Source organism: Lasioglossum baleicum, unplaced genomic scaffold, assembly GCF_051020765.1.
Source record: "Lasioglossum baleicum unplaced genomic scaffold, iyLasBale1 scaffold1564, whole genome shotgun sequence".
NCBI classification, from domain to species: domain Eukaryota; kingdom Metazoa; phylum Arthropoda; class Insecta; order Hymenoptera; family Halictidae; genus Lasioglossum; species Lasioglossum baleicum.
In genome coordinates this window covers 10,853-35,109 of record NW_027470623.1, presented here as the reverse complement: position 1 = coordinate 35,109, position 24,257 = coordinate 10,853, and the positions used below count along the sequence as shown (strand labels likewise).

General features: G+C 35.7%; 4 protein-coding genes across 4 annotated transcripts; 3 read left to right on the top strand and 1 right to left on the bottom strand.

The window, feature by feature from the left end:
* Positions 1-12,744: 12,744 nt before the first annotated feature.
* LOC143220783 (S-phase kinase-associated protein 1-like) lies at positions 12,745-13,387 on the top strand. The gene is made up of 2 exons (XM_076446371.1): positions 12,745-13,023; positions 13,178-13,387. The coding sequence occupies exons 1-2, from the start codon at positions 12,745-12,747 to the stop codon at positions 13,385-13,387; spliced, it is 489 nt and encodes a 162-aa protein (XP_076302486.1).
* Positions 13,388-14,109: 722 nt separating this feature from the next.
* On the top strand, positions 14,110-16,486 carry LOC143220785 (beta-alanine-activating enzyme-like). The gene is given in 7 exon segments (XM_076446373.1): positions 14,110-14,118; positions 14,933-15,180; positions 15,255-15,634; positions 15,715-15,806; positions 15,868-15,991; positions 15,994-16,220; positions 16,253-16,486. Coding segments are annotated over 7 exon segments (1,314 nt in total).
* Positions 16,487-16,577: 91 nt separating this feature from the next.
* Positions 16,578-17,997, top strand: LOC143220784 (beta-alanine-activating enzyme-like). Its single transcript, XM_076446372.1, is given in 10 exon segments — positions 16,578-16,765; positions 16,834-16,985; positions 17,040-17,069; positions 17,072-17,113; positions 17,116-17,201; positions 17,272-17,365; positions 17,368-17,534; positions 17,619-17,679; positions 17,682-17,819; positions 17,822-17,997. Coding segments are annotated over 10 exon segments (1,134 nt in total).
* A 1,401-nt stretch (positions 17,998-19,398) lies between these two features.
* Positions 19,399-22,434, bottom strand: LOC143220781 (rab GDP dissociation inhibitor beta-like). The gene is given in 6 exon segments (XM_076446370.1): positions 19,399-19,550; positions 19,553-19,754; positions 19,843-20,025; positions 20,104-20,317; positions 20,405-20,818; positions 22,274-22,434. Coding segments are annotated over 6 exon segments (1,326 nt in total).
* Between the last annotated feature and the right edge of the window lie 1,823 nt (positions 22,435-24,257).

Here is a 24,257-nt window from a genome sequence, read left to right as displayed (position 1 = left end):
GTTATCTATTAAAATTTTATCGTACACGCGTAATCTTGCACATGCACTTGCAATGGATATCAAACACGTTTCTTGTAGTCGTGGTACTTCATCACGTAACATTATTAATAAGTTTCTCAATTGATTGCGAACCATACCTCTTGAATACCTATAGAGATAAAGACATATTTATGTTTATAATAATAAGTAGAATAAAAAATTATTTATTCGCAGTAAGTTATTTTGTTACTTAAGAAGTTTTATAAATGCTTCCAAACAAATACTATTTATGGTCTTGTTATATTTCATAACTTTTTCTATCATAGCAGACACTAATTCTGTATTACTTATTGTTTTGTTGTATGAAGAAAATCCTTTTGCTATGATACCTATTTCATCTCCAGTAAGCTCATCTAGACATTTTGTTAATTGGTATTCAATTTCAAATATGCTCAAAGGTATCTTTGCCTTAGGCATTTGAATAAGAAATACGAAATGAACCATTAACTTTGCGGATAATTTGTGTGGTTTTGAAGCTAATTTTCTTAATGCACGCCACATAAAAGCAGAATTATTATCGTTAAGCTGATAAAATCCATCTGACAATAGTAACAATCGTTCTGTATCTGATTTAAAAAATCGTATTAAACATTCTTTATTTAACATATTTAGGAATGCATAGTAATCTTTCCTTTCGTAATGGATTAATTTACGTAATACAATTATAGTCTGTATTAAGTTTAATATTTGTGGATCATTTAATTCTTTCATTTTTTCCGTGCAACTGTTTAAAATATCTATACAGTATGGCATATCTAACATTGATCCATTTAAATGATAATATGCCAATTTTCTTAAAGCATCGAGAATATGCTCTGCAGATTCCTTTTGCCAATCTGTTATATATAAGTGTGTTATATCTTCATTACTAATTGATGGAATTATTTTAATCGGTGGAAAAACAGTATTTTCATAATGTACAGAATTTTTCAATATCGAATGCAATGCTTCATTTTTATATGGAAGTGGGTCATCGATATTTTCATTTTTATTAAGTGCATTTGTTTCATATCTATGGCACGAAAGGAAGCATTTATATTTTTTGAAGGATTTCGTAAATGTATGTAAAGGCCACGTGTAATTGGTTGCACTTTTATAATATGATCTTCTACATAACCTTGGTAATTCCGTTTTAATATAATTATGATTACGGTTTAAAAAGATTCTCGTAATAAGCTTCATTTCTTTCATTTCACTTTTTATTTCACAATTGTTTATCTTTTAGTTGTCCTTTCAACTTTTTTAAATTTCTTTCTTTCCACGATCTGATGTTCCATAATAGACCGCTAAAAGCGGTACTGAAAGCTGAAAGCGGGAAATAATTTAAGCTCGAATATTATTTTCTTCTCTTATACATGTTAATAATTTTAAGTGAAATTAATTATCATATGTATAACAATTATTGTAAATCGATTCATTATATATTATGTATATATTATCAATTTTTATATTGCCTTCTATATCATTTGATTATTTTTTATTATTCATATTACTGTTTTATTTTTATATCATTACAGAAAAAGATAAACATTAGCCTATAAATGTCCATTTTCTTTTTCGCTACGAAGTACAGCGTTAAGAACAATTGCACAATAACTTATTATAATAATCATAAAATTTTAATTATTATGTTACGAATACTACGAATACGTAAAAATATAATAAATATAGTAGTGTTAAAAACAAATGATTTCGTTTCTAATTCATTCTCTTGCAATCGTACCAAAAACAGTGTTTTTCGTTTTAGATTTATTTATATATTAGATTTTAACAGATAATAGCTATGCTACATATAATAATAACGCGTAAAATAACACTTTAAATTCGTCTGTTTTTCTTCGTTTTTTTTGTTTTTTTTTCTTTTTCAGTAGGGTAATTCAAGGAGTTACTTTGACTTTCAAATGTATTTTTTATGCTGTAGCACATGTGTATTGTTAGCAATGTAGATACAATGATTTAATTGTTACTCGGTTTAGAGATAATAAAAAAGCAGAAATGTTAAATTAAAGGGAAGAAAGGATAAAAAGATAAGGAAGTGTATAGAAAGTTTTTCACAACAAAGAAAGGGGATAGAGAGAAAGGATTTTATTTCGGGCATATAGTAGAAAACGAACGCTAAGCATACATTTCCGAATATTTGAATAATGAAAAATTGTTTACACGGGTCGAGAAAATATTTATTTCCTGTTCATTTCATTCAATAGTTGTCCAAAGATTCCAAATCTGATAGAAAGTTTTCCATTAAGGCTGGTTTATTCATTTCATCGTTCCTTAATTTATGGCGAATAGATCGTGTAATATCCCTTTGCAGATCCTATAACAGTTTAACAATCATTTTTTATATTACCTGCTTAACATTTCAGATAGAAAAGGCAGCTGCATAACTTACATCGCTAAGTAAAGCAATTAGAAGTTTCGACTTTGACAGTGGAATGTAGGGAATACGATGTGTTTCTTCAAATTCTTTGATGCAATTTATATTTCCTTTACCGCTCTCACATCCTGATCCGTAGAGGATCGGAAACATAGCGCGCTTTCTTGACATAGTACCTCGACAGGTATGATGGAATGGATACATTCTATGAAGATATAAAATATAGAATTAATGTTCCTATCTTTTGTGCCACTAAATTTCATAAAAATAATGTATACGTACTCGCAATCCACGTTTTCACTTTGAACATGAAAATAACAAAGTAAGATGGCAAATATGAGCATGCATCGTTGAATGAATACCACAGCCTGTAAACAGATCCGATAGATATTATTAATTCATCGGTTGGCCTTCTGTAGGGAACAGAATGGTCAGTAGTATCGTGTAAGCCTGACTACGAGGAAGCAAAGGACACGAAATTTTCCCTTTCTTTTCCTCTAGCTTGTTAAACGGAGGGAGATAATTTTATTCAAAATCGATATCAGATCTCCATTTATTTTCAATTTGATGGAAAGAAAGGGAGAAGAAGTTCGTAGCGTATCACCAATTTGCGCCGATCCGTTCTTTCCGACATCTCGCTCTTGTTGTATACAAGCTAGTGTTCCGAGTGCAACGCTTAATAATATCGTTCGATATAAAATATCCAACGTCAAAACGTGGGAAGATCTCAAAACTTAAGTGGACGTATGTTGATTTATTCAACACGTGTCAACGACGAGGACAACGGATAGAAGAAAATGTGAAATTCTTCTAACAAGACACGCGATCGAATTTTCAGAATTTCCCCGATACCGGCAACGAGATAATCATTTTCAGTATACAAATTTCTTTTTCAGTTCGATATTTAAGAGAAACCGGCCTCGAAATGAAACCAACGTTTTGACGTTGAAAGATTTCAATCCGCAATCAGAGAATGATATATTTATCGAATCATAATCGAATCGAAATTACATTTCAATTCTTTCTTTCGTCTTATTCTTCGCGTAATCTTTATTATTCTAAACTAACGATCCACGAGATTCCTCGCAATTTGCCTTTGATTCGTTTCTAATCCGGGTCAATTAACCAATCTCCAGTTCACGTATAGTGTTTCCTCGGAGGATATGCGTTATCGCGATTCGATTTAGATTTCGCTAGGTATTTATCCAGGTATATATCCATATCTATAAAAAAATATATATATATATATATATGGGGTTCGACGAAGAATTTATGAAAAGAACGTAAATTGAAGATCCGATCGTTGTCGGTTAAACGTTATATTCGTCGCATAATGGATGTTTAGTGGGGTTGATAATACGGTTCACGAGATAAATCTTAACGCGTTTTCCGAGGGTCCTGTCGAAGGATTTTGCATATAATCAGGATGTGAAATCAAGATCTTTACAAGTAAGACGAATGTTTTGCATTTTAACATTGAATCGCGATTCCGGTCGTTTCTTCGGTAATATAGGTATACACGTGTCTTCGGATTATTCCGCTTTTTATTATTCATTTTTTTCACTTTTCTTCTTCATTCCCGTTATGTGACGCAATGTTTGATACAACGACACGATCAATCGTCGAGATCTCTTATAGAAGACGAGTAGTACGTTGTTTATCTTTTGAAACTGCACACGCGGAACTTGAATTTTTTTCTCAGGCACTTTGCAGATTCATTGTTCGCCGGTATTTGTGTATTAATTTGGTATTTATCAAAGGTACCATCGAACGGGATATAGCTGTAGGTAGGTGGCGACGGGACCGCGTGATAATGTTCCACACGGTTAATTTTAGCTAATTGCTGGGTATATCGCGATTGCAGAAATTATGTAAATTGATCGACAGCTGACGCGATACTCCCGAAAAAGCACTTTCATACGCGCGACAGCTGATACGTTAGCATTTTCTCTCTGATCTTAAATCTCTAAGAAAAAGCTAAATCCCGTTGTCTCTTTCTCTTTCTTCTTTTAAACATCATCGGCCAATATCTTTCTCTATCCGATTAAAAATTCGATCTGGAATCCGACAGGATCTCAAAGATTTGTTAAATCGGAGATATACTCGTTCACGGCAGTGTCCGTTCGTCGGATAAATATCGCGTGCTGTATTTTGCCTACACACGGTAGAAATGAACTTTGCAAACTTTGTAGCGAGACAGTTTTTTGCTTTAACACGAAATGTCAAGCGAAGCCAGTGGGTTTGTAATTGGAAAAGACTGTCGCAGCCTTTGGAAATCAGCGTGTGTTCTCTATAAAGTCAGATATATCACGGTATTTTCACCTTTTTATACGGATGCTGTATCGCGTTGTTAGCACGAGCGCACTGGCATTCTCGTCTATATTTCTTCATTAAGAAATACGCCGCGTCGCTGTTATAACGTACGATCTTATTACCTCCTACGGATGATTGTAACTTAAGTTTGATTGAGACGCGAGACGAATTAACATTACTTCTATCTGTCGAACTATTTTCCACAATCGGATTCGTTCAATTTCATTTCAAATGGTCGATTAAACGAAACGTAAACGCGGATAGCGTTGACGATTCACAGGAGAGAATTAATTAATTCGAAAAGAGAGGTTTTCGCGCGAGTTCCGCAACAATGTTGCCCGCCCTTTTCCCCTACTAACGATACCGTATCAATAACCGCTTTTTCGAGGAACCGTTCGCTGTTTGTCCAACGGAACCTACGTAATAGCAGCTAATCGAACATTGATTAACATAACGCGTGGGTTTCGCGCGATTCATTGGAAATCGGCGTGTTCGGGAGATAAGGCGAATCTTACTTATTGTCGGAGGATCCTTCTGTCCCAGGTCACTCGTTAACCTTGCGGATCATCCTGGGGAACGTCTTGCTTTGGGCAAAAAGATCTTGCTTATCAGTCCCGGAACGAAAATGTATTACCTAGGCATCGAATGGAAAATTTCTCGTGGAAAAGATTTATCTTCGTTCGATTGGAACATCGCGTCTGTTTTATACGATTTATTATTATCAGATTCGTGGAATAAAAGTAACGGAAAATATGTATTGGTTACATTTTTTCCTAAAGCACTAACAATGATGCATTTTCTTTGATCTTCGATCGTATCGGTTCACGGTTCTCTTTCGTTTTTTCATCTGCAATTTTTCTCCCCGTTTATCAAATTTCTCAAAGCTTACGTATATCTGGTTACATTTATCATTAATTCGAAAAGTTTGCAATTCACAACGTGGAAATATGAACGTGTTCTCTGGCCGATAGGCCAACACCTACGTTTCCCGCCTCATCTCCCGAAAGTACACCAATATCGACGAACCAAGAGAGTTAATCCTTAGAGTTGTTCCTAAATCCATTAGAAATTCGTCACTGATGGATTTTTAAACACGAAGGAATTCACGAAGCGACTGTCCGGTTTAAATCGCGCCACTTTTAAACAGTTTGTTTATTCGGCCGATTTGTCGTTTGGCGAAGGGAAGATATTTATTTTCGCACAAACCAGGTAACTCTATCGGGGTTCCAATGTAAATACCGTGATGATTTTTCCGCAAACAGAGGAACGTTACGTTACCGGGCTGTTTGCAGGTAAATACGGTAATCCAGCGGGGAACAAGTTGCCGGAAAACGTAGCGGTTCCGTACGCTTGATTTCCAATTGCTAATCCGTAAGAACGATCGTCTTCGTGGTGAAATTAAACAGAAATATGATAAGCGTAAATAATTACCGAGAGAGAGACCAGGCGCGGGGGCGAGGGCAGCGGCAGGGAGGTGGAAGAGTGCAAGGGAAACTAGTAAGGGGAAAAGCTAGAAACGCACGATTTAACTTCTGCCTTGGAAGTGGGGCGTCTTGGCGTCCCTCTGTCTCGTGGCATAGAAAAAGCTCTTTGCTCCTTTCCCACTTTTTTGGCTTTTCAGTTGTGGCATTCTCCCCTTTTCCTTTTCCGTTCTATACCCGAATTCTATTCATACTTTCAGCACTATAGTCGTTCGCTTAATACAGTAATTTATCAGCTCGGTTGGGTATCTAAACGCACTATTCGTACCTCTCTTATCGTCCATTGCATTTTCAACTCTAGCCTATGAGAATAAAGCTTTCTCTCGATACTTCTGATCTCTGTACGCACGAATATGTTCATCGAACGTTCATCGAAGGAGCATCCAATTCGTACAATCTGCCCCGAGTCACGTTCTTTCGCCGGGTTAGTTCGATGTTGAAAAAAGCAAAACGGAAGATTACGAAAGCACTTCTAGTTAACGCTGAAATTACAAAAAATAATAATAATTAAAATGGTACGACTAAAGTAACTAGGTACGTGTGATTAGTTTTCTATCTGGATGTGTAAACAAAGTGGAAAGAAAAAAAAGCCGAGACTCGTCGTCGCTTTCGTTGGTCTAATGACGGTTCCGCGGTTTTTAAATCGTAAATTCGTAGATCGCCAATGTTCCAACATGAAATCCTCATTTCGGCACGTCGATCTATCACTCTTTTACCGCGTCAAGCTACGACTACGTAATGTTACTAGGAATCCGTAGTGTTGTTCAACGAATGGTGTTGTTTCGAATCGAGAAACGAAATTCCGAGAAACCGAGAATTCATGGCTGTGACGGTTCGTTAAGAAAGGGAAAGGACTTTCAGTGATTCTAGTTGAATCTCCGATGATTAATAACGAGTATGCGAAAATCTGTGGCGTCACGGTACTACGGGTAAATCGCAAATACATCTTCGATGCGAACGAGAAAGTTTATTTGTCCACCGGCATGGCGTCGGGCTAAACGTAACATTTCCGAAACGACTGGATTTTCTTCTTACATTCTATTTCTTAGAAATGCTCTCTGATTTCCTATCACGGTCTTCTCCTATCGAAAATAAGCAAGATAAGCGTTTAAACTGCTGAAAAGTTGATCGAGGAGAAAATGAATTGGAAAGAATCGTTGCAAGGCTGTTTTATCCAAATAACGGATAGAAAGCATTTGATTTTCATAAACAAGGTACGCGTTATAGTTGTTTAGAGTCTCGTTTGTGAAAACGGACGCACGTGCAGCGATATTTGCCATCAAAGAGTAAGAGTAAGAGGGAAGGAAGGAAAATAAAAGGAAGAAGAAGCTCGACTACCGCGACGTTTGTTAGTATTAAAAGTTGCACACGAGGACTGCGTTTACGTTTGTACTTAGTTACATGATCGTTGACGATGGGAATTTCGCGCAACGAGACAGGGAAGATCGACGAACTGTTCGAGTTCAACGTTTTCACCCGATACACGTCACACCTCTGTTTCTTTTCTCCCCTGTTCCCTGTCCTCGAAGGTGACTTTAAACTAGGCGTGTCGAACTTGCGCTACGTAGCCTCTAGCTTTACTCGCGTTTACCAGGAAACCAAGGCACCTTCAGGGTGTGAAACTCGCACGTCGAATTCCCCAATCGTCCGAGCTGCAACACGGATCGTAAAGGAGAACGTAACGAGAAAAGAAAACGCGACGAGCGAGCGAGGATATCACGGTTTCAGGTATTGCTTAAAATGTATCGCACTTACCGCTGTCATGCTTACGAGGAGAAAGAGGAGGTATCGTAGGTGGTATAAGTAAACGAATCGTACCGCCGTGTACAGGGAATGATTTCGCGTTTCCCTCCGGCGTGGTCCAACAACTGGAGGATGCGCCTGGATGGTAACCGGTCCTCGGAGGTGATACCCGGCTGGCACCACGCGGTGGTCACGAGGCACGAGTCTCGGTGCCGACTATCACTTGTTTCTTGGCCGTAACAAACACCGAGGGGGTGTTTGCTACCACGAGAGCTTGGAGTTTGGAGGTCAGAGGGCGAGTGATTGGCGGAGCTTGCGCGTGCCACATTTATACTGCAACACTCACCCCTCTTCTACGTTCTTCTTCCGTACCACCAAGAGAACCGAAGCTGTATCCACCACTATTGGTACCAGCATCACCGATATGTTCCTCCTCCACGTTGTTATGGCCGCCCCGTGTGTATTCTACACCCTCTGCTTCGTTACGTCATTGGATTTAGTCTCCACCCCGAGCGATGATATCACGGAAAACCTCTCAGCCAAACTGCCAGCAACCGATCACACGGACAAACTGTTTTCGGTTCTGTTTTTCGGCCCGGAGAAATTTCTTACGCAGATTCATGAATGAACGTCCGTGAATGGAGCCGGGGCGAGGGGTGGCTGTCGTTCCCAGACACCATGCGGCACGATAACTTTCCATTCGCGTAATTCCCTCTCGTCTCTTCGCTCCGCTTCGAATTAATCCGGTGAAACGATCCGTCAATCGGTCGCGATTTCTCCCGCGAGTTTCAACCAGTTTAACTATTAAGCGGAAAACTTCCGTCTACCAACGAATCGAAATTTCAACGTTCATTATGATGAAAATCGTCTTCAACCAAACTTTCTTTTCCTTATTTTTATATGCAAGCCGATCTATAAGCATCGATGATGAATTACTCTCGCAACCTTTAGATAACATTGCAATTGATATTTTTAGTTGCATGCTCGAATACATTTCGCTTTTTCGAGTGATCAAATGTACGCCACTATTGTATCTCGGTATATTAAAATCTTCGTAGATTTATTCCAGTCAGAGGAATCCCTTTCTTCTTCTCTTCCTCCCTATTCCTAGACTCTGTTCGCGAATCTCGTGCGTCAATATAGGGAGAAACGAAGAGGCTGCTATTTAATTTCGGTAATCGGCATTAAAAGGAACAATGCGATATTAAAACGAACGATAGTATCAGGAGAAATCGATCGATAGAAATGTTGCTGCCAGCAAATATTGACGAGCAGTGTTTATAATGAAACGGCGGAGCTTAATATCAATTCCGAAAGATGCTTTCGAAAAATTCCGGCCGACGATGGTTAACGAACGTAAGAATTACAGGAGCGAGCTTTTTACAAGAATAATTAATCCTTAACGCCCGCGTATTTCTCGTTAAAAACGACTGGCAAGACTCGGCAGACAGGTATCTGTTTAATCTGGAAAAGCTTCTTTCTTCTTTTCTTTTTTACTTTTACGCACGGCGACCGGTTAAGGAAAGTTCACGACGTAGGAGAAAAATCGAAATTCGTTCGCAATACTGTTTCCTCGATAGATTTTCATCGCATACACACCTAAATATCTTCTCTACGACTGGTGCTGCGCGTGTTTAACGGTAAAATCGATTGGATCAGCTGATTAGAAAGAAATTTCCTTGGTGAAAATCCAACTATTCGTCCCGTTTAATTCCTTCTCGGGATCATTGCGGTCGAATGAATTCGTAACGATCGTTCTTCCGCCTAGTTTACCACGACGTATCCGGAAGAAGCGCGAGACCTGCAACGATCATCGAAAACTTTACTTGGTCATCTAACCAAGGTGGACACGCATCGAGACGAGGAACGAAAGAGACTGGAAAACGCGTTAAACGTATGAATCGTAGGAAGGGAAGAGGAAGAAGGAGTTTGAAGAGGTGTGGAGGACAGACGTAGTGGCGCCTTCGGGTCGAAGGATCTGCGTAATTCGGCATTTATCACCGCAACCATTACGTAGCATAGACTAGCTATATCGACGCGTGCCACGAAGAAAGATTCTCTCTCTCTCTCTCTCTCTCTCTCTCGCGTGTAGTGTCACTACCCTTCTCATTTTGAAACTTTTCATTCACTCGGACGCCGGCCAAGTGCATCACATTTCGTTTTCTCCGCACTTTAAGTGTTCATTGACCACAGATGAAATTAGAACTAAAGGTCTAAGAATCGGAGAAAGAGAGAGAGAGAGAGAGAGAGAGAGAGAGAGAGAGAGAGAGAGAGAGAGAGAGAGAGAGTAAAGTTGATTGAAAGCTTAAAGCAAATTTTAATAAGGCTTCACGCTTCGGAAACAAAGCGAAATCGCAGCTTTTATAAACGATCCGTTCTCGAGGGATGTAAAAGGCCACCCCGAGCTATTTAACAGAAGTAATCTCGTTAACATTCATCGCGGTTACGACCGCTCTTAATAGTTGCGTAAGGTTAATAAACTTTGTCTTTCCTAGCCCGGTTTTCCGTTTCTCCCTTGCCCTCGTAGGATGAAAATCATTTCGAAAATTCATTCTCGCGCGCTCTTAGCTTCTTTAATTACCGCGAAGTGCTTTGATATTTTTTTCAATAGCTATCCTGCTTTACGGGCGACGATTTCTTCGGCTAAGTCAAGAGAATACCTATATAATTGCAAGTTAAATTGTACTTGTACAGATTTAAGGCTTCGTTATACCCGTATAAATGACATTTCCACGGAATAAATAAATAAATTCCGTGAACATAAAATAAACGGTTCGCCCGTAATTTCGTATTCGAAATTTCATTTAACTTCGAAGCACCTTCGTGACTTCCACCCGCAAACTCTTTTCCGTCTCTTCCCACGGCTCGACCGACTATTCCAAACACTTCTCCATCGTCATACCGAATCTCCTTATTCAATCGTGGCTAATAAATTAACACGATACGTCGAATACGATCGAGTGTATCGCGTATCCAGAGAACATCGTACTAATCAAAGAAGTATGCTTGGCTTTCGATAACTTTTCCATTTCGTACTATTCGACGATTGATTGAAAAGTTACGACTCACATCCGTTTGGCCTGCTTCGAGCAAACCGACTCGCATTAATGCACCTTCCGACGCATCGATAGTAAAACTACCCTCGGGAACGCACCTTCCCGTTCCATCGATCGATCAGTCCGCAAATCGAATGAACTTTTTCATACGGTAATCGAATCACCCTAACACAGCTTTTACTTTCCTTCTAATAAGTTCCCGCGACCATTTTTTCATTCGCAACTTCTATCTCACAGTTATAACGGGGAGAAGAGAAGGGGGAGAGAGAGAGAGAGAGAGAGAGAGAGAGAGAGAGTTAAGAATAAAGCGAAACTTAATCCTTTTCGTCGTTCGTTTCCACGATCTAGAAAGTGGCCGAGGAGAAAAAAAAAGGGGGAAGAGGAATGGGGAAGAAGAGGGTGAAATAGAAAGATGATGGCGGGAAAGAGTAAGGGAAGAATGCGTAGGCTGTTGGCGCCTAAACGAATGTCTCTCTCGTATGGATTTACCACTCGCTTATGCACACCGACTTTCGTACAATTTCAAGACGAATTATTCGAGTAATAGTAGAAGAAAATTTTACGCTGGGAAACGACGGGGTAAGGTTTCCCCTTGTTTTTATTACTCTTACGCTGAAAAGAGACCGATCGTTATGGTAGGAAATTACCGTGCAATTTTTCCTCTCGATTCATTCTATACCTCGTAATTTTTCAATTTTAGTGTCCAGTGATATACTTGGAGGCGCCATGCCGGTCGAATAAAAATTAAACGCCCCTGTAAAATATGAAGCTTTTCCGTTACACGTGGCTTTTACGGGAACAAAATTTAGCGATAAACGAACGATTAGTCATTTTCCCTTATCGGTTTTGAAACGATATTCTCCTTACTTCGATCTAATCGTAACTATTATTTTCTACCGATATAAAAATATCTTACTACCGGTGTTTATATTATTAAAATTAAATCAATCGATTTTCTTAAGTATTCGGTACGGAAAAGTTACGATTTTCTAACATTATTTTGAAAATAATGAAAAACGTAGTTCTATAACGAATCAAATTTCCTTACTCGATCGTTGCGTAGCACTGTGGTGCCATCTTGCGTCAGTTTCGGTACTTTACACAAAATTCACGTTCCCTCCATACCAAAATCTACGAAGAGGAAAAAGAAATAGGAGTATAAGGACATAAATAGGGCCTCGACACATCGAAAAGGATAGAAAACGAATATTGCAAGGGAGTGAGAGAATCAAATTTAAAAGGAGAGTAACAGAGAACAGGAGAACAAGTGCTTTCTGCTGATCAACGGTGTAACAAATTATTCGATAATTCTTTACATTGTCTACAATAAGTATTTCACGGTGATTAGTCTGACATTTTGTTGAATTCCAGTAGTAGACGTTTATGTATAATAGTGCGCTTGATTTTTCAATACAGTTATATTTTGTGTACATTACTTGTTATAAGAAAACGTCATTTGCGTTAGATGTTTTGTTGCATCGATGAAGTGCCTGTTAGAATCTGAGAAGGGAATCTTAAATAAAGTATATTATAACCTAGGTGAAAAAGAAATATTTCCATGTTATATCTCAAAATTAACGAAAGAATCTTAACATATTACGGATGAAGAAAACAACGTTGCTAGTATCAAAATAAAGAAACACTTCATCGTTGCGTCACTTCATCGTCGAAAAGTATTTATTTTTGGACATTTTGGTTGCTAAGCGCATTCTAAGAAATGGTTGAAAATTTATTCTAGATGCCTAACATCAAACTACAGAGCTCTGATGGCGAAGTTTTCGAAGTGGATGTCGCTATTGCAAAATGTTCCGTGACTATAAAAACTATGCTGGAAGATCTTGGGATGGATGAAGATGAGGAAGAAGTTGTCCCTCTTCCAAATGTTAATTCTGCTATTTTAAGGAAGGTACTACAATGGGCAACTTATCACAAAGATGATCCACCGCTACCTGAAGATGATGAAAATAAGGAGAAACGTACGGATGATATAAGTTCTTGGGATGCAGATTTTTTAAAGGTAAATATTTAACTTTTATTAATATTGTTTTTATAAAATTAATATTATTTTTAACCATTAGAGAATAACTTTTTTTTCTATATTATCGGTTTATTTGTTATTTATTATGTTTATCATATTTTTAGAAAAATATGATTCAAAAATTTACTTACAGGTTGATCAAGGAACATTGTTCGAATTAATTTTGGCAGCTAATTATCTTGATATTAAAGGCTTGTTAGATGTGACATGCAAAACTGTTGCTAACATGATAAAAGGCAAAACTCCAGAAGAAATTCGCAAAACATTCAATATTAAAAATGATTTCTCTGCATCAGAAGAAGACCAAGTTCGCAAAGAAAATGAATGGTGTGAAGAAAAGTAGATTAAAGTTTCAGTATTCAAAAAATTAACAGTTAATACATTATCTGCATTGTTTTAAAGAATTCATAAAAATTGTCATAGCACTGACCATTCTATGTACCAAATAGTGTACCAAATAAAATAAGTCACATTAATATATTTTTATTTCACTTATTTCAAATTTCTTGTATAACGATAAATAATACTATTTAGCGTGCATTATGAAAATTATACTAATACATTTGTATTATTGTAATTATTATTATCTCTATATTGGAATACATTACATAACAATAATTGTGCAACAACAATTATTGCGTTTCATTTATATAGAATATAAATGTGATTTGTAATGTTTGACCATTTTATTTAAATAATCCTTATATAATAGAATACGATAAATGTGAAGTGAAAAATTATTTATAAATCTGTTGAAAAAGAATTTATTAGATTATATTGTTAAGAACTGCAACTTTACATATTATCTAGTTAATAGATGTAACTTAAACTGTAAAAACGAAATAAAAAGTATGTACGTAAAAACGTGCACACGCGCACACGTATGTATATGCGTTACACTTTCTTTCCAACTTCATACGCATCTACAAAATGTATAGTTCTAATTTAATAAGACAACAATTATTACAATTTATATTATTAATCTTAATCGTTAAATGGAAAAGTTGAAAGAACGCAAAGCACTGTGATATACAATGAAAAAATTATAATACAGTAATTATCATAATGTTAAAAGTATGTAACATAACCTACGATTAAAGTGAATCATTTAAATGCCTGTAAGACTAATAAATATTAAAACAATTTTTATTTTTCTCAGTTGTTGTAAGTAACGCAAAAAAGAATTAATTTTGTACATTGAAGAATTAACATCAAATAAACATATTATATACAATGGGTAAGTGTAATCATGATGCTTTAAACATTGAATATTTTATATTTAATTAACATTTATTAAGAACACGATAACTATTTTAGATAGTGAAAATGAAAATTTGACATTTTATCCTGACGATTCTGAAAATCTTCCAAAGAAATTACATGATATTTGTAACTGGGATCAACTTGATAATGTGGCTATAGAGTATCATGATCTACAAGAAACTATTTATATACATTACAGAGAAATTCTTGCCACGAAAGATATGATTTCTGATTATTTAAAATGCATAAAAAATGTCGAATTTATTGGTATATATTTTGATGTACCTGAATATTGTGTAATTTTTATAATGCTTGGGTAAGACATTAGATCATATAGAATATTTAAAATATTGATATAATAAACATAATAAACAATATAAATTTTGATTATCCATAATTTTTTTTTTCTTATAGAATTTTAAGTAGCAAACACAGTTTTGTAAATATACCTGTAGATGTAGTAGAATTTACAAATTTAAAAAGTTATTTAAATATTCAGTATTTGTTTTGTAAACAAATAATTGTGGAAGGAGACATTATATATCGATTTAAAATACACAGAGAATGCATTTATCTTATCAAATTGAAACATGTACAAAAAAAAATTACACAAAATTCGAAACAGAATTATTATGCTTATGCAATTTCTACTTCTGGCTCAACTGGAGTACCAAAAGTGGTCAAAGTTACTCATTCCTGTATAGTTCCTAATATTTTAGATTTGAACAAAATACTGACAATAACAAAGTGTGATAAAATTTCTCAATTTACAAATTTTACATTTGATCCTAGCGTTGTCGAAATTTTTCTTGCACTCTCAAATGCTGGAACACTTTTTATGGTTTCAAAGTCCTTGAAGAACAATCCAAATAGGTAAGTTATAATTATGAAGTGAAATGCAATTTACATATAAAATTTATATTTATATAAGCAATCTTTATTTTTAGGCTTTTAAAAAAAGCTTATTCTAGCCAAGTTACTATACTACAAATAACTCCATCAGTTTTTATGTATAGTTGGACAGCTGAATGTTTGAAAACCAGTATTTTGAGTAATAATACTTCATTAAGAGCTATTCTTTTTGGTGGTGAACCTTTTCCCAAACTAGAATTAATTTCTGAAACTAAGCATCCTTATAATGGTACTAAAATTTATAACATTTATGGTATTACTGAAGTGTCTTGTTGGGCTAGTATTAACGAAATTATATTAACAAATGGACAATTTAATGTACACTACTTGGGGCAATTATTATCACATACTGTGTTTCAAGTTAAGAATGAAAATGGAGAATTAATAACAAGCGGCACAGGCTCTCTTTATATAGGTAACATTACAATTCTGACTTCATTTTTATGTAAAATAATGCTACAAGATGATTATTGTGTATCATATTTCTTTGGACAGGTAGCAATCAAAGGGTGTGTGTGATGAATGATGAAAATATAGAAGACTTAGAATTACCATTATTTCGTGATTCTGGTGATATAGTTATGTAAGTTAATACAAATCCAAGTAATAATAATAATAACAATAACAATAAATATATTTTTATTTCAGATTGATGAAAATGGTAGGATATTTTACAAAGGAAGAAAGAACAGTTTTGTAAAAAAATTTGGAAATAAAGTAGATCTGACAAAAATTCAAGAATTTGTATTACAAATAGATTTTGTAAAAGTAGTTATGTAGTATGGGATGATAGTTGTCATCATTTACATTTATATTTTTCTACTAAGGAAAATATTACAAATTATCACGATGTAAATACCAATATGGTGAGACATTTGAGTAAATTAGATCCTTTATATAGACCAGATAAAATTCATTTCATGGAGCATATTGAATTTACAACTAGCGGAAAAATTTCTTTAGAATTTATGAAAAAAACACTACATGCAAAAAGAGTTAAGGTATAAAGCATTAGATAAGATAGATTTAAAAGAAATTGAAGTTATTTTTACGTCTATTTGGGGAAAACAATTTACAACATAAAAATGACGGATTTGTAAAATTAGGAGGTACATCCATATTAGCACTTCAAATATCAAATACAATATCTGAAAGAGCAAATATGGAATTTCCTGAATTAATTGGCATGCTTTTAATGGATGCTACTGTTAATGAATGTTTTAGTTATATAAAAAATAATATATTGAGTCAGGATAAGAAAAAGTAGTCAGTCTCAAAGGATACCTGTAACTCGTACTATTAGTATAGAAAGAAAACAGTCTTCGGGAAACTCTAATGACAAAGAAAGTTTAAACCCAATGACTCAAACAAATGAGATTTACACGTGTCAGTGGTACAAGTGTAGAGGGCAAATATATAAAAATGTGTCACATGTAAATGAAGGATATAAAGTACAATATGATGCAATTTCAAATGTTAAAGTACTAAACACATACGATCTAGAAAAGTGTGTAGATGCATCACCAACCATATTTTGTTATTCCGAGTAAGTATGTTTTTAATGAACGATTTGTAATGCACTTCTATAGTTTGATTAATGATTACTTTATTTAGTGGGAAAATATATACAACTGTTGGTTCTCATTCTGGATTTATTTTTACTTTTGGATTAGACAAAGACTGCTATAATTCTACATATAAAGTCAAATTACCTGACAGAATTGAGGCTTCAGTTTTGGTTTTAGATAATTTTAGAGGAATAGTGGGTAAGTCTAATGTACAAAAATTTATTCAAATTTCCTTGACTCTTCTTTTCACAGGATGTTACGATGGTAATGTATATTGCTTTCACTTAAAACGGGACAAATCATTTGGAATCATCAAACAGGAAATATTATAAATGTTCTGCAATACTTTGTACATTAAAGGAAACAATATTTGTCGGTTCTTATGATTGTTATGTATATTGCTTATCTGTAAAGGTATATGTTCATTTCTCTAGTAGTAAATTACATGAGATGATAATAATAAATATAAAGATATCTACTACAGGACGGATCTGAAGTTTGGAAATTTAAATGCGGCAATGGAAGTATTAGCGCATCTGGTTGTTTACACTTTTCATCGAATACAATATTGTTTGGAACGTTGATGGATTTTGTTTAGCGCTGCAACAATCATCAGGAAAACTTGTATGGAAACATAAATTATCAGATCCAATCTTTGTTGCTCCTTTGTTACTGAACAGTGGACTTGTCTTGTTTTGTTCTGTAACAGGATTATTATGTTGCTTTGATATTGAAGTTAATATTAAGGTAATGAGTATATAAAAATTGAATATACCCCTGTTGGTAAACGTAATAATCACTTTCATTTCGGTTTATTTTTTAACTTTACAGATGTGGACATACAAAATTAATGGTAATGTATTTTCATATCTTGTGAAGCAGAATAATACAAATATGAAAATATTATTTTAGCTAGTCAGAATAAAAATGTGTACTGTTTAGAATCAGATGACACAAACTTTAAAACTAAACCTACGTTGAGATATGTATTAAATTTTCATTCGCCGATTTTGGCCACTCCCTGGTGTGAAAATATTTTCTGTTCGTGATATGTACAGATGGTACTTTAAATATATATAACTTTGTAAACAATAGGTTGATAAAAATTGAAAAACTTCCTGGAGAGGTATTTTCATCACCTGTTGTTGATAACGATATTGTGGTCATTGGATGCAGGGATAACAACACCTATGTCTTAAAGCTTGTTTAAATTATTATTGGTAAGTAAATGTATTGAGTATTTTTTTTATATTATGTAATAGATAGAAATACAAAGTAATGAGATTAATATAGTATGATTTATTTTTTTTATGACTGTCACATTACAGTTACGTGAATAACATTTTAGATAAAGTAATAGGGAATCACGTATCTTCATTCAGTAAATTTCATACATAATACGAATTCACGGTGCGCTTACAATTTGAAGCGAAAATGCAAGCGAAACAAAAAATTCTGGAAGTAGCCAATCACTCATTAACAAAACATTCACGCATACGCAAGTGCTCACGTATAATAATTCCAAAAAACAATATACGTCTGTACATACTTGACTTCTTTAGATTTATTAATGTGTTTCTCTATCAATAATGATCATCTTATAAATACTGGACAAAGAAATATTCCAGCTTCAAATTCACATAAAATAACAACATTTCAACGATCCATCTTTTCTATATTCTCACTTTCGCATATTCGAGAATGAGAAAGTATATAATATATATCCATTTAACTTATGTTTAAATGGTTGGCCGCTCTTTTTTCTTTTGAATATTCGACATAAATCTTCTGCAATCTTCTCTGGTATAGACAATTACTTTTTGTAACTATTTCATTTTATATGTATGTACTTTGTCTTTCCTTTCTTTTTTAACGTAACTGTTTGGAATTTGGAATTGAAGATATTGTAACTAAATGTGCAAAATTATGACATATTTTCTAATGCTATATCGCGGCATGCTATTTATATACTTGCGTGTCGAATTTACTTCTTTAAATTAATTCTATCTTGTACTCCTGTTGTAACATATGATCTTTTGACTACTGCAATTAGCAATATAACTATAGGATTTTTTAACATTTACAATCTCAATAAACAGTTATCCTTATGCTTTAATTTGATACGTAAAATATGATACATTTATAAAGTCATGATAATCGGCACTGTCATATATAATTCAAATTCTATGTCAGTGACGAATACATTAATACACTTAAATGGTATAATAAATTGCAATTCATAATTTGTTCAAAATTTATCGACAAATGTCCAGACGACAGATATTACGAGTTCTAATATCAATTTTTTGTGAAAATGGTTGTACACGTGTACTTTAGACATAATGTAAAAAGGGCAGTTTGTAGAATTAGATTGGAATAAATTTGAAAAATAAATTTTGAATAATGTTTGTCGTTAACGTCCTCCATTAAGGAGAATCTAGGATTAGGCATGTCTATTGACAGATTGCATCTGCTCCGAGAGTTCAATAAACACCGACGTTATCGGCATACACACGTTAAATTATGTTGCTCGCTCGTTTTTTTTTTTTTTTTTTTTCAATTCAGCATGAACTAGCTTTAAAACTGACCAGTAATTGTAATTATCTTACGGTTACTGGTCTTCATCGCCTAGGTCTTGCTTTACTTTGTTAAAATCGAATTCTTCACCGGTAGCTCGTTTAAATATATCGAGAACATCTAAACAAGTAGTTTCAAAATGCGTTGTAGCATCATAACTTGTCGATATAAAAATCTGACTCTCCATCCATTGTCTGTCGGTTCCATATAATCAGATACTGATATGAACTTTTGTTTAATCGGTCCAAGTAGATCCAAGCCTGGTTTAATTTCAGCTTCTGGATTCTTTGTTTCCACAGTAGTAGATACCATGGCTATGAACCATCCTTTTGCCGCTACTTGATGAGTATGCGATACTAAAGATACGTAGATATCGGAATTACGATTAACCTGAGAAATAAAACCAGATGAATGCTGTATCAATATCACGAAACATTGACATAGTCAAAATGTTGTCGAAATACAAATTTGCTTTTACTTGTTTTTGTGGAATAATAATTTGCGTTGAAAGAGCATCTCCCGTATTCGGTATCGGATGGTCTAAAAGACAAATGCATCTTATGACTTGACCCACTTTTTTCACATGCTCAGGTACATATGTAGGATCACAAAACAATTGTTTACATTTAGCTACTTCGTCGCCGGAACACACACAAGAAACCTATAATAAAAATCGGTAATTAGCTATGAAATAAATCACAGAGAATACTATAATTTCGGAAAATGCTCTAAATTTTACCACTCCGTTTTTCATTACGATTTCATCTATCGGTTTGTCTAACATGTACGTTCCACCATAAATAGCGCTAAGTCGTGCAAAACCTTGTGGAAGTTCACCCAAGCCGTACATGGGGTATAGATATGGTGATTTTCCGTAACGTGCTAAACTATCGCTATACAATTTAATTCTCCTTATAGTAGTGATCGCTCTTTGGCTTATGTATTCGTCATCTCTGAAACAAACGAACGGGATATTGCGATGTGTTAATCATCAAAGCGTTGATATAGTATTTCCAAATTAATATTTAGATTTTTTTTACCTATAAAGAGCTAGTGCATGTCCTGTGAAATCTTGAGTGTTTTTATCGAGATTAAACTTATTGTACAAAGCACTCATGCTATTAGTAAATGGATCGAAGCCGTCCCAAGTCTTAGGATTGTCTTCTTGCATATTTTGTACCCATATAAGGAAGCTACGGAAACGTCTTTTTTCGAAAATGCCCATTAAATCGCTGGACAATGCTTCCTGCTGATCTATCGGCACCTTTGAAATTTTGCCGGACTTATAGACGTAAGATCCCTCGACGCATTTGAATTCCAAATACCGCGTCACGCCTGTGTGAATTAGAAGTTTTACCAGCAAGCCGTTTGCCATCAGGAACTTTGGGATTAAATCAACGTTCCAGTCGCGACCACGACCATAGGATTCACCAGGTGGCGCGACCTTGAATTTCCTAGATAACGCATAAGACCAAAATTAGCGATCAAAATAAATGCCATGTTTTCTTTTCAGATATACATATTGAATTCTTACACACGTAAATCTCGGTAACACCGACATTACGGATGTAAACAACTTCTGCTAATTATGTATTTAAAAATTAACAGTACTCGTTTTCGACTTTTTTTCTCTGCTTTTCGTACTTCCTATTATAATCGACAAAATATATCGTGAATGAAATATAAACAATATGTTAAAATGGCGTACATTTCTAAGTGTCAAACAAACGAAGAAGCAATTTGTTACAACGTGTAAAATTATTAAACAATGTTGCACGATTTTGAGTTAATGTCGTAAGTATCTCTTTTGGAAAGCAACTTTGTTCCGTTTACTTTCACATTGTTTTCAAGCGTTCTTTAGGCTGGTTATGCGCAAGTGCAGACGAACAACAGTTACTGTTACAACAGATAGGTAGTTTAGATGCGTGTTACATTTTATTGAGTGCAACCGGACATATGATAACCGTCTCTCTGATGAACCAGAAGCACACAGTCACGCGGATATGTTATCGTTTTTCGTTACATGAGTAACAGAAAAGCCATATTATTTCATTATCCGATTAGCAACGAGTTTCGATTATTTTGGAAAAGCTGAATTCATTAAGAAAAAAAAAAAAAGAAAAAAGAAAAAAAGAAGCTACTTCTTTCGTACGAAGGATTAAACGGAATATCGCTATGCGAATGAGAGCAATTTTTCTTTAAACTTCCGAGTTTGCGTAAGAAGGCAAACATATGTTCAATTTGATAGGAAGTGGATTAAGTTAACGGTACATGTTTGGTTACTGAACATTTTTCGCTGCTACGTTTTCAAACAACATACGGCAGACTAATTTCGTATGTTACTGTCCGGTATCTTTATACGTGAAATAATTAGATGGACGTACATAAGTTTTTCTAACGATAAACAGAGATATGTGGCGGGAGGCGGGAGGAGGAAAGAGGAGGTTGGGATGATCGAACGAGTGGCAAAGAAAACGTATCTCGAGGGGAAACAGCATGTAGCGCTAACTCTGCAAAATGCCACAACAGATTTATCAGGTTCGATCGAACGTGTATTTCACGGGGCGGGCCCGTACCCCCTACTCTGGTCGAGTGGCATTCTAGCCAACCTTCCGATAAAATTATTTAGAAAGGGATGAAAATTTGGAAGTAGTCGCATAGCAACGGCGCATCACTGCAGGTGACGACGTACGTCACGTATCGTGTCGAGGCAAGCTTGACGGAAGAGTCTACCAAACGATAATCAATCGCTAACGTTCGGAAGTATAATGGAGAAAAAAATCAATATTTATGACGAATCATTGTATTACACAAGTCAACGATCACAGCCCTAAATAGCATACTAGCACCGGCAATAGTTGTTTGGCATTAAAATGGAACGAAATAGATTATTCATGGAAATAACTTACGCGAACAAATCCTCCAAAGGCGTGATCGAAGCAGATTCACCGCCGTAATATTTGTTACGATCTACATGGAGCACTTTCTTTCCACTGACCGACAGCATACCCGAAAGTATGCATTCCTTGAGTCCGGTACCCAACACGATCGCGTCGTATTCCTCATTCATGTTGGTCGAAATGCAACGAAATTGATCACAGCACTAAACGTACGAACGCGAGGTTCTCGTGAGTTTCTCTTGGGAATGCTATAAAAGTCGAAAAATGTTAGTATCCGTTCGCGCGTCTACTAACTCGCACGACTATTATACCGGAACGGAAGACCTCGTTCTTTCGCTCGCTACCGATGACGGAGCTGCTAGCAGCACGACGGTAGTAGTGGTGGTGTTACTGCTGGTGGAGCTACTGCAGCGTACACTCTCCCTAGGTTCTCACAATTCCCCATTCTATGATTCATTCAAAGATATCTCGTGAAATAGAAAAGTCTTAAATTATCAGAGATTAAGTATCTTACTGCTATATTTCAGACGTTTCATTTACGTTTCGCGACCATTCGATCATTGATAGATTTATCAAACGATCAGCTAATCGCGGACGAACGACAAACGTGGATAGGTTGCATGAAAATACGAGCATTCATCTTTTGTCACGTACCTGTTCGATTCGCAGAGCATAGATGATAATTATAAAACGTCGACTTTGATTACGAATGCAGGATGACTTTTAAAATCGCGGACATGCAGCGCTAGGGACTTTCTATCTTGTGGATTAAAAAAATTTGAAGAGCGACGGTAGATGGCGGTAGTGCGAGAACTCCTCGCGACGGTTGTACTCGGTAGGTCGGCCGATACAAATTGTCAGTGCGTATACGACAATAAGGTCATTCGGTTTGTTGCCGCGAAACACGGATAAGCAGTTGGGATTCAGGGAGCGTGTTCACGATATCGCGTGTATTTCTCGAGACCATCGTGAAAAGAATAATGTAACCGACGTGGGAATCGTTTCACCGAGCATTTACGTAAACGTTCTACCGTGTCAAGATGTGCGGCAGTAAATGTACTTCGACAGAGATATTTTGAAAGAAACGCGTTATACGATAACTGTATTTTCCCTGTCAAATATCGGTTGATTTCCTGGTTTGGTTTAGTTGTGCACTCGATGTGATGAGAGCTCGAAGACGTGGGGGATAATTGTGTGCTACCCTTGTGCTTTCACAAGCGTTAACCAAGGCCACGTGGACCACGTTGGGAGCCTGAAAAAATGTAAGCGCGAGGTTTTTTTTATTATACTATCCCCGATAAATCATTTTCATTTCGATATTTGCACCAAAGTTATCGGTAACATTTCGTTTTCCGTATACGAACCGTTAAGCATCGGATCTGTCCCAGAGAGAAAAACGAAGCGAATGTTTTCCGACAAATAATAGATTTTCACTTCGTTGTGGTGTTCTCGCTAGATGACAGTATTAACAAATGGACATGTCGTGCTTCCTCTAATTCCATCGGGAGGACTATCTTCGCGAAAGTGTGCGTTTCTCGAATGAAATCTCGGATAAAAAAGATAGTCGACGAACGATGAGCAACTGTCAAAAAATACGCGTTTCGACGTAATTTCTGTCACATCGAATCGCAGAATCCACCGAATAGCATTCGTACAGCAACCCTCGAATCGATCATATTGTCGCGTTTCGCAGTTTCCAACGCGTACATACATCGCGACGCCGTTTTGAACGTTTACTTAATTATTACGAGAAAGTTTCATCTAAATGCGGAAGTACCAGGCGTTCTAGCGAAACGGTAACGAGAGAGTCTGGAAAAGCGAAACGTTTTAAACCGCCTGTGATAAGAGATTATCAGATTTCGCAACGGGGAACAATCATCGTGGAGAAATAATATCTATTAAAAGAGGGAAGAAAAAAGAAAACGATAAAATTAATAACTTTGATAAACGACACTACTTTTGGTTTTTTTAAATTCATTTTTAAATTCGAATC